Source organism: Gallinula chloropus, assembly GCF_964237585.1.
Source record: "Gallinula chloropus genome assembly, chromosome: 2".
Taxonomy (NCBI): Eukaryota; Metazoa; Chordata; class Aves; order Gruiformes; family Rallidae; genus Gallinula; species Gallinula chloropus.
Genome location: NC_140086.1, coordinates 112,996,344 through 113,011,025, shown reverse-complemented (window position 1 = coordinate 113,011,025; position 14,682 = coordinate 112,996,344). Strand labels below are relative to the sequence as shown.

The following is a 14,682-nucleotide window of genomic DNA, read 5'->3' as shown; positions in this document are numbered from 1 at the left end:
AATGTTACTACTGGTGCTTAGACTCAGTGTCTCTTAAAATCAAGGGTATGAAAGAAGAGAGAAGCTCTTGCCTCCTTGCCACAAACCTGCAAAATTATATGAGCTCTTATCCCTAAAGTGTAATAGTATTGTGGTGGCTGGAGCTACTGGTGCTTCTTTGGTATGAATAGTGTGAAGGTTTCCAGTGTTACTGCACATCCTGAGTTTAAAGTAGCAAAGGGAAATGTCAGTGCTTCTAACAGCTGACAGATCTCAGTTTCTTGAACATAAAGGACTAGCAAGCAGCTTGTGGGGAGGGGAAAAAAAATGTTACCACTGACTTTATGGAAGTGTTCCCTGTCTGCATTTGCTAGCAGCAGCTCCTTGTTGTCAGGTTGGTGAAGGGAATTAGTGCTTAAGACTGGCCACTGCGGCTGTATCGTGGCCGTTCTGAAGGAGGATCTGGGTTGTGGCTGATACAAAACTTACTTGAAGACAGACGACTCAAAAGGTGGCTGCCTTTTTACATCAACTTTCAGGTGATAAACAGCTGCTAACAATAGTCTAGTGAGTTTTATTGCTCCTTGTTGACCCTGTGGTATTTCAGCTTCACGAAACCAAAGATGAAACTGTTCTTAAAGCAGATAGTAGCCAGCATAGAAACATGGTGAAAATGCTTAACACTTTCATGATCCTCTCAGCTTTTTAAAATGTGGATCATTAATAGAACTGGTAAGGAAATCCTATCCACTCAATGTGCCATTTTCATTGTTGGACTAATGAAGGGTCTCTATTATTTATTTTGAGTGGGGACAGGGGAAATAGCTGTTCAGCAACAAGATTATCCTTGGAAACAACATGTTTTAATGCATGGAATATAATTCAGTGCTAACACATATATACGTGTAGACAGTGCTTTGTTAGCATAACAAACCAGTCATTGTAACACAATGGGTGTCAAAAAGAATTTCTTTTCTTGCAGAACTATGGGGTTGTAGTAGTCATCATTAGAGCTCTGGTTCTTTTGCTGTGGTGGCAGCCAGCCATGCTGGATAAAAGGGCAATGTTACCATCACATGTTACTTTTTATTAGTCTGGCTTGTCCAAAGCCATATTCCCACTGGTTGGTTGGAACCTTTTGAGACTGCAAACTGATGTCCCATGGTGTGTGGCTTGGGACCTCATCACTGAAAAATACATAAGAAATTTTGTCTTACATTGTTGAAAACAGAGGCAGAAGCAAAACTTAATAGATTGAAGAGGCAGAAGCTGTGGAGAAGGGTTAGAAATATTTGTAAAAAAAAAAAAAAACAAACCCGAACAACAGGATGGGGGTGAGAAAAAGAAAGAATTTGTGAGATACAGTCTGAGATGCTATTTATGCTTTCTACTTGGCGCTGTCTTCTACGTTAGGAAACACTAGTTAAGTTCAGTAGACAGTTAAGGATTTTTTTTTTTTTATATATATAGAACAGGTAATAGACCCAGGAGATACTTGAGGTCCTGCAGAAATAGTGTCCCAGTGTTTCTGATCTCCAACATAAGAGATGAAACACTTATTAATACTCTCCTTGGTTTGTTGGGGGAGTTCTTTGGGGGGTTTCTTTGGTTTTTTTCTGCCTCTGGTTTTGTTAGTCCCATAGGGCTAGTCTGGAGCTTGAATCTTGCTGCCTGCAACTCATGGCATTTTTAAGATGAAGGCTGAACATGACTGTAATTTTGTTACATCTGTGCAGTTTTTTAAGAAACAGCAGGATCCTCATCCCTTAAAAGTTAATTCTGCTGTATGTAAAGGAAATGTCTAATGGTGAGATTCCTGGAGTTACGCACCACTGAATTAATTACAAGGTACTTTATTAGCACTCTGGCCAGATGGAGTATCCAGGCGCGCTTTATGATTCAATTATATTCTCCTTGTAGTCCTCCAAGATTGTTGTAAGAAATCCCACGGTATCATTTTTAGTGCCTTCACAAAGAGTCTTTCCTACCCAGGTAGGCCAGCAATGTGTCAGTCATGTGCTGTGGGTTTGGGGTTTTTTCATTGTTTTCAAAGATATGTTCACCCAATAAAGTGTTTGTGTGAAGAGCCACATCTTAAAGCTCTGTAACTCTTTGGGTCCTCTGAGAACTGTGTTTTTAAGTATGTGGCCTGAGTATGTTGAAGGCAAACATGCTGTAATCCACGACTGTAGATTGCTAGGTGTTTTATAACCCTTCAGTAGTCTTCCCTGGGAGTTTTTGGCATCCCTGTTTGCAAATTACTTGAGGAAATATGGAATGTTGTGGCTGCTTAGGACACTGGATGTGGAGCAAGAAGTTCTGTAAAACGATTTTGTTTGTTTGGGGTTTTCTTTTGTTCTCTTTTAATGTTATAATTTCTCTGCTTCCTTGTTGTACAGTCACTTTATTCTAAACATAGGATCTGTGGGGCAATGTTTAGATCTGGTGAAATGCAGAGTTGGGAATAAGAATGTCTTTGGGGGAGGGAAAGGAGTAACTGAGGAAGCTGCAGTTGAGAATGAAGGGGAAGAGAACATGAACAACCAGGTTTCGCCAAATCTTGTGTGCTCTGCAGAACCCCTACTACTCTATTTATACCAAAGTGTTTCTACTCACACGTTAAAGCTGCTGCCTGAAGGGCTGTGAGCTGAGCCAACACAAGTGTTCTCCCATCAGCGAGCTGCACTTGTTGAAGGGTTTCGCCTGTCTGCTCTGGGGTGTGAATGTTTCCTGCCTTGGGTTGTGCTGCTGCACCGACAGAACCATGTGGTGTTGACCTGGCCTTGGCTGGGTTTTAGAGTCTGTGTTACTGCAGTGTTGGGCTGTCCGTGTGATTCAGGAATTCACACCCTCCAGTCATTCACTGAGTTAGGGAAATCCTCCCATCTTTTACAGATGCTCAATGCCCAGTTGACCTGTCTGGTCTCACTAATACTGTAGTAAATGGAGGGATGTGACTCACAAAGGGGCTCAGAGTAGGTTGAGGAGGCTGAAGTCCAAAGCTGCTCTCTACCTTCCCCTTAAAGGAGAAGACCTTGCCTCTTATATCATGAGAAACAAACGGCATAGTACTGAGTCAAGGACCTGGAGTTCACTGCTGGACAGTCCTGTGTCTGTTTCTGTAGCCCTTGGTATACGTCTGTAACAGATGAAGCCTCCACTGATTGTGAAAAGAGGCGTTTTTCTGTTTTTTTAATAGCCATAAAAATTACTTTTGCACTAAAAGATGTGTCAGTAGAATGGTAGCATTAATTATAGACAGAATGGAGTATTTACTGGCTTGAGATTCTGGTTCTTGACAGATGCACGCATCCACAACAGAAGTTTTTACTTTTAATGCTGAGTGTTTTCCACTAACAGATGTGCTGCATCTGCTGTTTTTCTGAGATAGGCTTAATGACAGCAAGGGTTAAGGGTTTTCTTGTTAATTCTGTGATTAAAAGGTATCAGCCAGGGAAAGCGATATCCCAATCTTTGTCCAGAAAAAGAAAAATCAATGAATCTCTGCTAGTCATTTGAAAAGAGAATATATTCAACCTTGTCCAAAAAGAAAATCCATCTTCAATCCCCTGGTATAGCACAATCAAAGTATATCTGAACTGTGCGTATAACACAGGTTTCTACCCAGATTTAGATTTCTGTCCTTTTACAGTTCATACATTCATACCCATGCACATACAAACACTCAAACACACTCTGATACAGAAGTGCTTTAAACCCAGGTTAGTGTAGTGGTGGCTTGAACTGGACCTAGGCTGTGGTCAGCAGTGGTATATTGAATGTTCTTCGCTTTCTTTTGCTCACCTCAGTTTCCCTGGAACAAAATGGTGGCTTGGACTCACCCAGCCTGCTCTTGCATGCCTGTGCTTCCTGATGACTGGTTATGTCCATGGGACCCCAAGTTGTAAGCATGAAAAGATGAAACTGGTGAGGAAATCAGAGTGGGAAATCTCACTCTCTGCTCTGCAAGTGATTTTAGAACTGCTGAAAAATATTGCAAAAGTATTGAGGGCAGATACTGAAGAAGACTAAGTTAAAGGTCTATGTGCATCTTAACATGCAAAACCTGGAGACGTGACCTGAGAGAGATGCAGGTGAGCGCAGAAGCGGCGACTGCATTGGATGTCTTTAGGGCTGTACTCAGTCAGCAACTCAGACCCCCATACAAACCAGTGGATGCAGATAAAGCTTCACTACAGGCTGCGTAAATTCATGTCGGCTCTAGTGCTGCCTCTGCTTGTGTCAGTGGCAGGATTCTCCCCCTGTGTGCAGATTGATAAGTTGCGAGGTCATAATGCCCCATTATCATTTCCCAGTGGATTTCAGATATCAATTTAATACCTACCCTAGGAAAATACTTTTATACTAACTGATGTGTTCAGTGCAGATGGCTGTGATACAGTTAGCTGAAGGGGTTATCTCCTATGGGGAGCATAAGATTTACTTTGATCTGTGTTATTTCATGCATTAAAGCTACATCTTTATCTTCTTAGAGCTTTAAATGAGCATCTCAGCATGTGTAAAAGCACACTTCATTTTTACTAGCGTAGGGGAGGATATAGAGGCAAAAACACAAAACTAAAATGCACTAACACAAAATACTCATTTCAGTGAAGGCAAAACTTTGACATGCTGTTGGACTGTGATTGTAAGGAATTTTTTGAAGTACATGACTAATAAGGTAAATTTGACTTTTTTCAGAGCTGTAAATGCAGCAAGGATATGTAAATTTCCATAAACATAATTTTATGAGGATTGAAGTAAGAAAGACATTGAGTCCATTCTTTTTGACATCAGGCAAGTATTTACAGCCAAGGAAGAAGAAAGTGTCTTTGAGTGGCCTGCCAAGTGGATTTACACTGCAGTGCATGGAAATGGGCTTTTACCTCATCTTGCATGGTTCAAAAAGGAAAAAAAAAAAAAGCTTTCTTCTGTTTGTCTTCTAATACTGCTGCATTCCTATACATAAACAGTCACATCCTGTCACTGTTGCACAGATACATCTCTTCCAGCCTTCAGAAGCAGGCCTGCAAAGGGATTCTGGACACGGCTGCCAGCTGGCTGGGAAGGGGCTGCTAGAGCTGGTCGCTGGCCTGCCTGTCGCTTCCAGAGCAAATAAAGGCTTTGTTGGTGTGGAGGCCTGGCTGTGCCAGGCAAGGCGTCAGGCCTGCTGCCGCTGCCCGCTCAGCGTGCCCCCTGCCAGGGCCTTCCCGCAACCAGACCCCACCTGAGCTACTGCACAGAGGGAGCCGTGGCAGCCGTCGCCTGCTTTTGGTGACATCCCACTTATGGCTGTGAATGGGGTGCTGGGGACAGTTTATCTGCTTGGGAGGGAAAGAGAAAATTTTGCCTGGAGAGCTGTATGGAGAGGGAGTGCAGCGTGAGGGATGATTAGGAGCAGCAGCTTGTTAGGATTGCAGTGGTATTTATTTTACATGTATTAACTTGTAAAGTGCTATCAAATTAATAATTGCAAATTCTGTATCCCAGAAGAATTCTGCTGCTTTTTTTCTTTTTCTTTCCCATCCTGTTGCTGGTAACTGAGATGTACTTAGTCACGTCAGTGCTGTAGCAGTAGTGCCACAGCAGGACAAAGCTGTACCGTGAAAGGCTGGTTGTATTAATAACTTCTATTATTGAAGATCCATTTTGTCTTATCTTTTCTAGCTATACCTTACAGATTCTAGTTGTTTTGTTACGGGGTTTTTTTTTTTGTTTTGTCCAAGTCTTTAATGTTAAATAGTGTCATGTAATAATGCAAAGGTGATACAGAATTGGAAAAGGAGGAGGGAGATGAGAAGGATTGAGAAAGGACATGAAAGCTGATGATGGTGTAGAGGACTTGGAAGTACCAAAATAATGATTTGGAAAGGAATTGTATACAACCTTCCCAGTGTTCATTACTGTCAGGTTGGGTTGTTAAAGTGTCTTTTTGTTATAGCTTCCCATTGGAAGCTATAGTTCCTATGTGAAATAATGGGGAGGACAGGCTGTTACTCCTTTTGTTCTCTAATGTATTCAGTCTGATAGCTGATATCAATTAACTTGGTAAAAGAAATTAATAACACTTATACAAATGTTGTCAAAATAGAGAAATAAAGGAGAGAGACCCACAGTAGCATGTTGAGCACAAAAGGGGAGGTGACATACAGAGCTGTGCTCTCTGCTTGGCAGCAGCTCATCTGCAGGCTGGCGCATGTGTGCTGGATGGCAAACTGGCATTATCCTGCTCCAGACAAACCTGGCTTCTCTCTCTTCCCTCCTGAAAAGTGGTGGGAGGTTTTGTCATGGGGGGTTTTGTGTGTGTTTTGTTGGGGTTATTTGTTGTGGGGGTTTTGGGGGTTTGGTGGGGAGAGGGGGGGCATGTTTTTGAAGGATGGAAGGATAAAGGGAGGAGAGTAACTGGAATCAGGAATTGCTTTCATGGGATTGCAGGAGCTACACAGTCCCTCCTGGAAGGGGACAGCAGATCAAAGTAGGCATGCATAAATCAGTAATCCAGACTGAGGGAACTGATCAGGCTAAAAAATTGTGGGGAAGAAAACACACTTTTTCTTTCTCATGTGATCTGCCTGATCTGCTTCATAGCCTGGCTATGGCTGTGCAAACAGCTGAGCCAGCACAGCAGAGAAAAGCTGCTGTGGAGAAGGGCTGCTGCAGAAGGGAGCAGTTTCACACTTTTTGCCTTTATCCTCCATGTTCCAGTGTTTGCTACTCATTTAGTCCCATAACAAGTCAGATGAGGGGATGCAGATGAAAACTATTTCCTTTTTACTGGGCCAGTTTTTGGTTTGAGCAAGTTCCCTGATGCAACTCATCTGGGTGTTCATGTGAAAATAGTAGTGGCAGTGAAAGAGGAAGGATGGAAATGAAGAACTGAGAGGGTATGGCCAGAGCCTCACAGGATCCTTTCAGCAGATGCTTTCATTCATGCTTGATTAAAATGATCTTGTGTTATATTTTTCTCTGTTTATAAACTGGCTTAGTTGACTTGGCTGTTGAAATAGCAAATCCTTCCCTGAATCTAACAAGGGATTCCTGTTTCTGTTTTTGTTGTCTATACAGTGATGCAATTCAGAAAACAACTTTAAGAAAAAACTAATTATCCCTCCTCATCATCTACCTTGCTACTGAGAACAGTTTTAGATGAATCAGTTTTCCATAAACACTAAAAAGAGGCTACTTTTTTTGGCAGCAGTGTTGGTTTATGGGTTGCTGTATGGTGGGTGTTTTGGGGTTTTGTTTTGTTTGCTTTTTAAGAATTGAATGAACTGTGATTATTGGACGTAAGTAGAGAGTAACAGGCTCCAGTGCTGTTTAGGTGATTTGAGGAAGTTGCATGAAGCAGCAAATCTGTGTGAAAATGTGTGGCCACCCAGTGTTGAAGAAAAAAGGCTCAGTAGTCACCCAGAAGTGAAATACGGTTTGTTTAGTTTTGCCACACAACTTTGTTTCAGATTATAGAGATGCGTTTTCTTATAACCAGCAGTCTTCCAAAACCAGTTGCGTGTGCACCTGTGTTTATAACAATGTTTGGAGCGTTGCAACATCAGACTAGACTGTTCCTTCTATTTTGGTGCCTGAAACAACAGAGCTGTTTTCAGTTGGTCCAAATGCTCCTGCTTGCAGATGTAGAGAGTAAAGTAGAACTGATACATCTGGGATCTTGACACCTTCCAGCTGGTGTTTTATCAGAGGGGAACCTGCATGTGTGTACTTAGGAGAGAGGATTACTGTCATCATATGGCAGTTATCTGAAAGGGACGAAAGGAGGTTGGGAAATATTGAATGCCTTCTTGCTTCAGATGTCATTTCTAGAAAATGCTCATGGTGATATCTAAATCCTCTGTTTCTGTTGGGTAATGAGATGCAGCATACACAAAAGACCCTTTGATTTCTCTGTTGAGAAGCTGAGTTGGTGCAGTATGGGTTAATGTTGACAAAAAGGACTGATAATGTCATGCGTATGCATAGAATTGATGGCTTTAAAGATTATCAGATCAAAACAGCAGAAAATTTTTGGGCCCTAACAAGCTTCTTATTAAACAAAGAATGAAATACCACTAAATACATTAACTCTTTTTATTTAGTGGGGTTTGGAATCACATTTTAAGAACTTGGGGTTTTTTTCAATTCAGTGATATATTTTTTTTCTGTCTTTCTTTTTTCCTTAACCAGAAAAAGCCGCTGTCCTCAATAATAAAAGAAGTCTGCGATGGGTAAGTTCTGTCATATAATACATACTAGACATACTATGCTGCTCGAGTTATTAAACCAACCAGGAGATAATTTCTTCTGAAGAAAATCTAGGTAGCCTGTAGGAATACTCATTAGTTTCTCAAATCTTGGGGGTTTTTCCACATTTTGAATTTGCAGTATATTCTGCATCAGTTACTTGCAAAATGAGGTTCCTAACAAAGCATCTCCCTCATGTGGGTGGCTCTCATTTGGACTTGTTGCCCTGATGCTGAGAGATGTATTTTACTCACTCTATGCTCATGGCCCCTGGAGTTCATGAGTTAAGGAACTGAGTGTGCCTTTGAGTTTTGAGCACTGGTTCCAGTGACTACTGTAAGCTGGTCCAGTTGGTGTGACTGCTCACATGAAACTGACATGTTGATCATAAGTCCTGCAATGTGTGCTAATACTCTGCAAAGAGAAAGATCTTGCTCTAGGTTTAGTATGTTAATATTTGAGGGGGGGAAAAATGCTGTTTTAAGCAAGTGCTACCACACAGGAGAAGCTAGTTTATATTCATCAAATGTCTGCTGAGTTTAAAAGGTAGTATTTTATGCATAATGTAATATATCAACTTAATACTATATGCATTGGGTATTGTATAAGCTTGCACAAAGTCCTCGTACTGTGATTTTTTTTTTTTTTGAGTTCTGATTCAGTGATCTTGCTTACTGCAAGCAAAAATTATGCTTGCTATTTTTTTATAGATCTGGAATGAATATCAGATCATTATCGACTTATTTTTGGAGCACTGAAGTGTCACTGTAGAGACACAGTAGTTTCTCCTTCTCTCTTCCCCTTCTCCCTCCCTCTCCCCTCTTCCTCCCCCCCCCTTTTTTTTTAATCTTTGCTGTGGAAGGAAGGTATTTGTTATGTAATTTCTTTCTCAACCATAGTTGAGTTTAGAGCTTTGTTTCAGATATGCAATGGGAAAATCTCATCATTTAAAAATATTGAAAAGTATGAGAAGTACATGGGAATGACAGGCACTTGTTTGAACATAGTAAAATTAAGGTTTTACATAAAATTGGGGTTTGAACATAATAAAATTACTTCTGAGTTTTTAGGATTTCATTTTGTGATTAATTTATTTTCATGTTTCTAAGGTGGTCTCTTGCAAATCACGATCAATTTGCACTGCAGCATGCTGATAGCTCTAATTTCTACATCACTGAGAAGGTAGGTAAATCATTCATAACTATTCTTCCATGGCCTGTCAAAACACTTGCCACGATGATTTATTTTAAATTAAAATATATTAAAATGTAGATTACACTCAATGAGAGGGTAGGTACGGGGAGACCTGATTTAATGATTTTGCACTGTTATTTTTTTCCTGTTTGGAAAGGTAAGTAGAATCTGAATGTGCCAAGGCCTTCATGTCTGAGTTTGTGTCTTCAGCACCGATCCCTTCGGCGTGTTTAGTATTCTGCTGGCAAGTGGTGTACAGGAAATTGAGATATGTAAAACACGAAGGGCTCTTTGAAGTCTGAGGAGACCTTCAGTGCATGTCACTTCCTTCTGTGGCTGATCAGATAGAAAGAAATAAGCTTCAGTGGCTGTGTAGTATTTGCTGCTCCCTCCTGCCTGCTGTCTGGTCCTTTTCCAGTTCTGTATGTTACTTGGCCTTATTTTTTTTGGTCCCCAGATTGTGTGGCAATAGGTGATTCATGAAGTGGTGTGGTGATTGCAGCGCAGACTGATGAGATGGCTGTAGCCATAGTAAAAATAGAATGTCTAACTTAAATGGGACATGCTCCTCTGAATGAGGCTGAGTAGAACTACTGTGTTCATTCCTAGCCTTGCTGAAATAACTGAAATTGCAAAAAACATACTAAAATTTTAATTTGCATGGAAGAGTGTGCACATTAGTGCTGCTGAAGTACAATAGGAAAAGAGCACTGTTCAAAACCTCATGAAGTCTCCATGCAGATTCCCTAACCTCAGTAGATTTTGAGCTAAATATACCTGAGCTTAGCTGCACAGGCATAGAGGCCTCTTGCTTACCCTTTTTATCAGTTTAGTTTGACTTAGTCTGAAGTGGTAGGATGTCTTGGTTGTTTAGAATCTGTTAAACACAACTGAGACATGAACTAACTTTTCTCTTGCTGTAGTTCTCTTGATTTCTTGGCTGAGGGTGACTTAGGCATTAGGCACAGTTAAACAGTTAGGCTAAGTTTGGAAAGACAGATTAGTTCTTCCTTAAGATCGTGCTGTAGGGGTTTTTTGGGGGGTAAGGTTGTTCTTTGCTTTTTGTTTGTGGTGTTTTGGTTTTGCAGTGGGGATTTGTTTTTTTTGGTTTGTGGTTTCTTTTTTTTTTTTTGGAAACCAGTTTCAGTTTTTCATTTAACTGTCATCCCAGCAGCCTTCTCAAAGTGTCACAGCTTGTTTTGGGACCTTCCCTTTTTCATTTGTGTGTTTTATCTTCTTTCTTTTCAAGTTTCAATTGACAGACACTTCAAAGGCTGCCACAAGGAAAACTGTTGAAGTAATTATTGGCTGCAGTGTTTGCCTCCACCCTAATTAAATAATGAAGCTGTTTTACTAATTGCCCTGAATTCTGTGACACAACATTTTCTGATAAGACAGACACAACTGAACTCGCCCTTTGGCATTTAAATTCTGATTTGTACAGTGAATGTTTCCAAGAAGCCAGCATCAGGCCAGTACTCAGGCTTATTGAAGGAACTGGATGAATCTTCCAGGCTTTTCCTCCACCTTTGGGTAGGATCCCGCAGCTTTTGAGCAGAGGAATGTTTTCTGTTCTGCATAAAAAGGAAGTCTGATGGCATTTGGCTGCCTTTAACTTGCAATAAGGGTGGAAAATGATGCTCTTCTATAATGTTTTGGAGTATACAGTAGAGAGGACTTTGCATTTGTTTATTCCCTACTGAAAATATGCAGTGTCGAACTCTGAGTCACATAAATAAGAGAGAAGAGCTCTAAATGCCATCAGTATTACTCAGATGCCTGTGACTTTTATTAGATATTGTTCACTGTTTATTCCTGCTTATTGGATAGTGGTGATAAAGAGAGGCTTCTATAGGCCGTCACCCCTTCTGCATGCTTTGCCTCATTTGTGTGTGGTAGGATATTGTTTCGTGCTGAATTAACACATGAAAAACACCAGGCCTGAGGACAAATGCATGCACTTCAATGGAGCTGCAACACTGATTTTTAAAGTCCCTGTAGGTCCCTGTTGCTTTAATCTGCCTCTTAGCACAAGAGCAGGGCTCTTTCACAAGGGTGACAGCTTCTAAGAAGTAAATATTTTTCACCCCTCTTGAAGATGAATTATATCCCTCTACATATGCAGAAAACATTACCTGTAGATCATGTTTCTGCAGACCCTGGGTCACCGCTGATTTATGGCCTTCCAGGTAGAGGTGCCTATTTAAAATACCACCTTGTTTAAAGTTACCAGGAAGAAAAGCAATTAATGAATTCCTGTACAAAGTAGCAAGAAACTTTGAAGTGAAAATGTTACAAATGTGGGACTGTCAACACATGGCTTACAACTATGTTTTTGCTTTTGGGTGGCAAACAGCACATCTGTGTTTTGGTTGTCATATGCAGAACTCTTTATCTTTTGTAGCTGACCTATATTTCCTGATTATATCACACATAAATAAAACCAACACCCAAGCAGTTCTGTCTCTTTTTTTTTTTTTCTCCTTCTTTTTCCCTGGCTATATTATTTGGAAAAATGCCTCTACAGAGTAGCAGTAGCTCCTTCAGACAGGATAAAGGTGGTCTTCTAACAAATCTTTAATCTGTCAGGGGCTTATCACAGCAGATGATGTTTGGACTGCTGTCTCTGGTGTCCTTGCTTGGCTATATCTGTGCCCCTGAGCTCACCTGGCTACTGTTTTGATCACAATGTATTCTATTTTAATTACATTAATGGGAGTGTCTGGGGCTTTTTTGGTCTTTCTTATCAAATAGGGCCATTTCTTTGATAGGTGAAACATCTAACATGACTTCTCAATCAGGATCTCATTGCACTGCATGCTATATAATAGAGAATAAAAAAAGTCACTGTTGCTTTATTCTGTCACAGTCATAACTGAGTAGATATTTGGTACATGAGGCATAATAAAACAGGAACTCTGTAGCCTGGACGAGCTCAGGTTTAAAACAGAAAATGCTCTATGAAGAGCAGAAAATGGCTGTATAAATTCAGTGTGCTATGTGTGTTCCTAGGCTGAAAACCACAGCTCAGATGTCTGTCCATGGTTCATCTATGGGCTGTTCTAGGAGCCCAGGAACAGACACACGAGTGGCTCATGCGGCAAGGGGGAAATGTCTGGTCCTTTATTGCTGCTCCCTCTTGGCCCTGCAGACATGGTCTGGCTCCTCTGGATCCGTTTGTGTGTCTGCACTGCCCACCATGGGCTCTGTGTTTGGGAGGGGTCATTATGAGCTCTTAACTGTTCACCAGAGAAACTATCAGGGATGCTGCTGGGGGGCTTCCTGAGCTCAGCAGGAAGCGATGATGCTAGTGCCATTTTTTATGTTATCTTTTAAATGAAAGGACATTTAATTCATCTGCTTATTGACTGTAGTCCATTTTTATTCTGTCACAATTCCATTGTGTTCAGGTTTTTTACATCTGATGCCTGTGCAGACTCCTCGTGTTTCTCCTGAATTCCCCACTCCCGCATTTCCCTTTCGTTTGTACGTGTTACTGCATGAAGTGGAGGAGAGCAGGCACTGAGTTCCCTCCATTAATTTCAAGAGACTTTTGTGCTGCTTTGCAAAGGGAGCTGCCCCCACCTTGCTTTTGTTGTCCTTGTGCAGCGACTTGCTGTGTTTGCAGACAGGTCATGCCTTTCTGTCCCCCTGCATTCCCTGAACTGGGAACCTGGGTAGAGTCCCTGGTGCTTGTTCTCTCTCAAAGGTGCTTTTGCTTGTGACCTATTTTTTGCTGAATACAACCTGTAATTGTATATTCATGTGAAATTCCACCACGCCATTACGGGCTCCCTGTGTGGGAGTGTATGCAAATGACAGGACAAGAAATGAGACACTTGAAGGGCTGGGGAGTTTTTTGGAGAGTGTTTTTTTCTTTCAGGTTTTTAGTATTCATCTGTTTTCACTGACCTAATGGAACTTCAGTGAGTTGGAAGTAAACGTTCTCAATAATGAAGGCTCCTGATCCACTGAAGGACCTGTACTTCGTGAGCAGCTGAGAATGAGAAGTAGGATGAAGGCTGGGAACAAGAGAAGTGTATTGAGGGATCTGTTCCTCTCATTTGGTATTTTGTGTTACTCTTGATAATACATTTGTTAACAGTGCTACACAAATAGCAGATTCACATCCGGATTTAACCTGGACCAAACTATGCCTGACTTTCCCTTTTCTCTGCCACTGATAAAACATGTGGCATTTCCCTAATTTTCCCATATTTCTTACAATATTGGGGCTTCTGCACAGCCCTGCAGAAATTCCTACTAGTAAGGGCAGCATGTGGAGACAGCGTGGTCATGCTCCTGCCTGTTTGATGGATACTGGTCACGCTGCTCTATGGACTCCAGTATAAACTAGTGGACATTTGTGTATGTCTCAGGTGAACAGAAGTAAAACTTGAGTACCTGGATGCTAAATCACTTTTGATCCTGCTTTGTTCTGGCTGACTTAATGAACAGCAGTTATCCTTCTCTTAGCAAATTACTCCTAGTATTTAAGATTGTTTTTGTAGGATTTTAGGTTTATGCTAAATTTTCTAAAGAAGATGATTCAGTCTTTTCAACTTGCTATATTTTCTGGCCCCAGCATGAACAGCTTAATTGTTCTACTTGCCTCCTTTATAGATATTTGGTGTGGCAGTGTCTTCTATTTAGTTCCTTTGTTTCATGTCAAGGCTGATGAAGTAGATTAAGTATTTTTTAAGAGAGTTGTATAAATATTTATTTTCTTGAATTTAGTTTGTAATTGTGCCTTGTAAGTAATCATTAGAGAGAAAGGGCTCTGAAAAGGTTTGTCTTTCTGCTGGAGCACTTGAAGATAGCTGTGGTATACCACAAGCACAGTACAATTTTTTGGGTTTAACTGATAGTAAGCAGTTCTGCTTAAGAACTTGGCTGACAGAAAAATGCTCTTTAAATTGCCTTCATATTTAAAAAACAACCTGTTTAGATGAATGCTAACAAGTATTACAACTGTGATGAACAGATGTCACAGCTCACTGCAGAAAGGGGACAGTCCTGATTTATTCTTTCCTTCCCCATGAGATTCTGCCACCTCATTTCTGCTGGCTATAGCATTTTTTGGATGATTTTTGGAGGTGGTGGTGAGGGGGGAATAACTTTGTGCTGCTTTAATTAAATTTGCTTAAGAAGTCTGCCTGATCTGATATAAGGGTGGTGGGGCAGGACCTTTGGAATAGTGTCTAGGAATGGGCTTCAGAGAAGAAAGAAGGTGCTTGTAAAATGAGCTAGCTGTCTTTCCCACTTATACTGTGG

At 40.9% G+C, this 14,682-nt stretch overlaps 1 protein-coding gene across 1 annotated transcript in view; it reads left to right on the top strand.

Moving 5' to 3' along the window:
• ELMO1 (engulfment and cell motility 1) overlaps positions 1–14,682 on the top strand; it is a gene marked incomplete at its 5' end in the record, with an annotated part of 264,986 nt that overhangs the window by 5,260 nt on the left and 245,044 nt on the right. The window contains 2 exons of the mRNA XM_084280366.1: positions 8,158–8,198; positions 9,324–9,396. Coding sequence (XP_084136492.1) covers positions 8,158–8,198; positions 9,324–9,396 — 114 coding nt within the window. The remainder of the gene's footprint in view (positions 1–8,157; positions 8,199–9,323; positions 9,397–14,682) is intronic.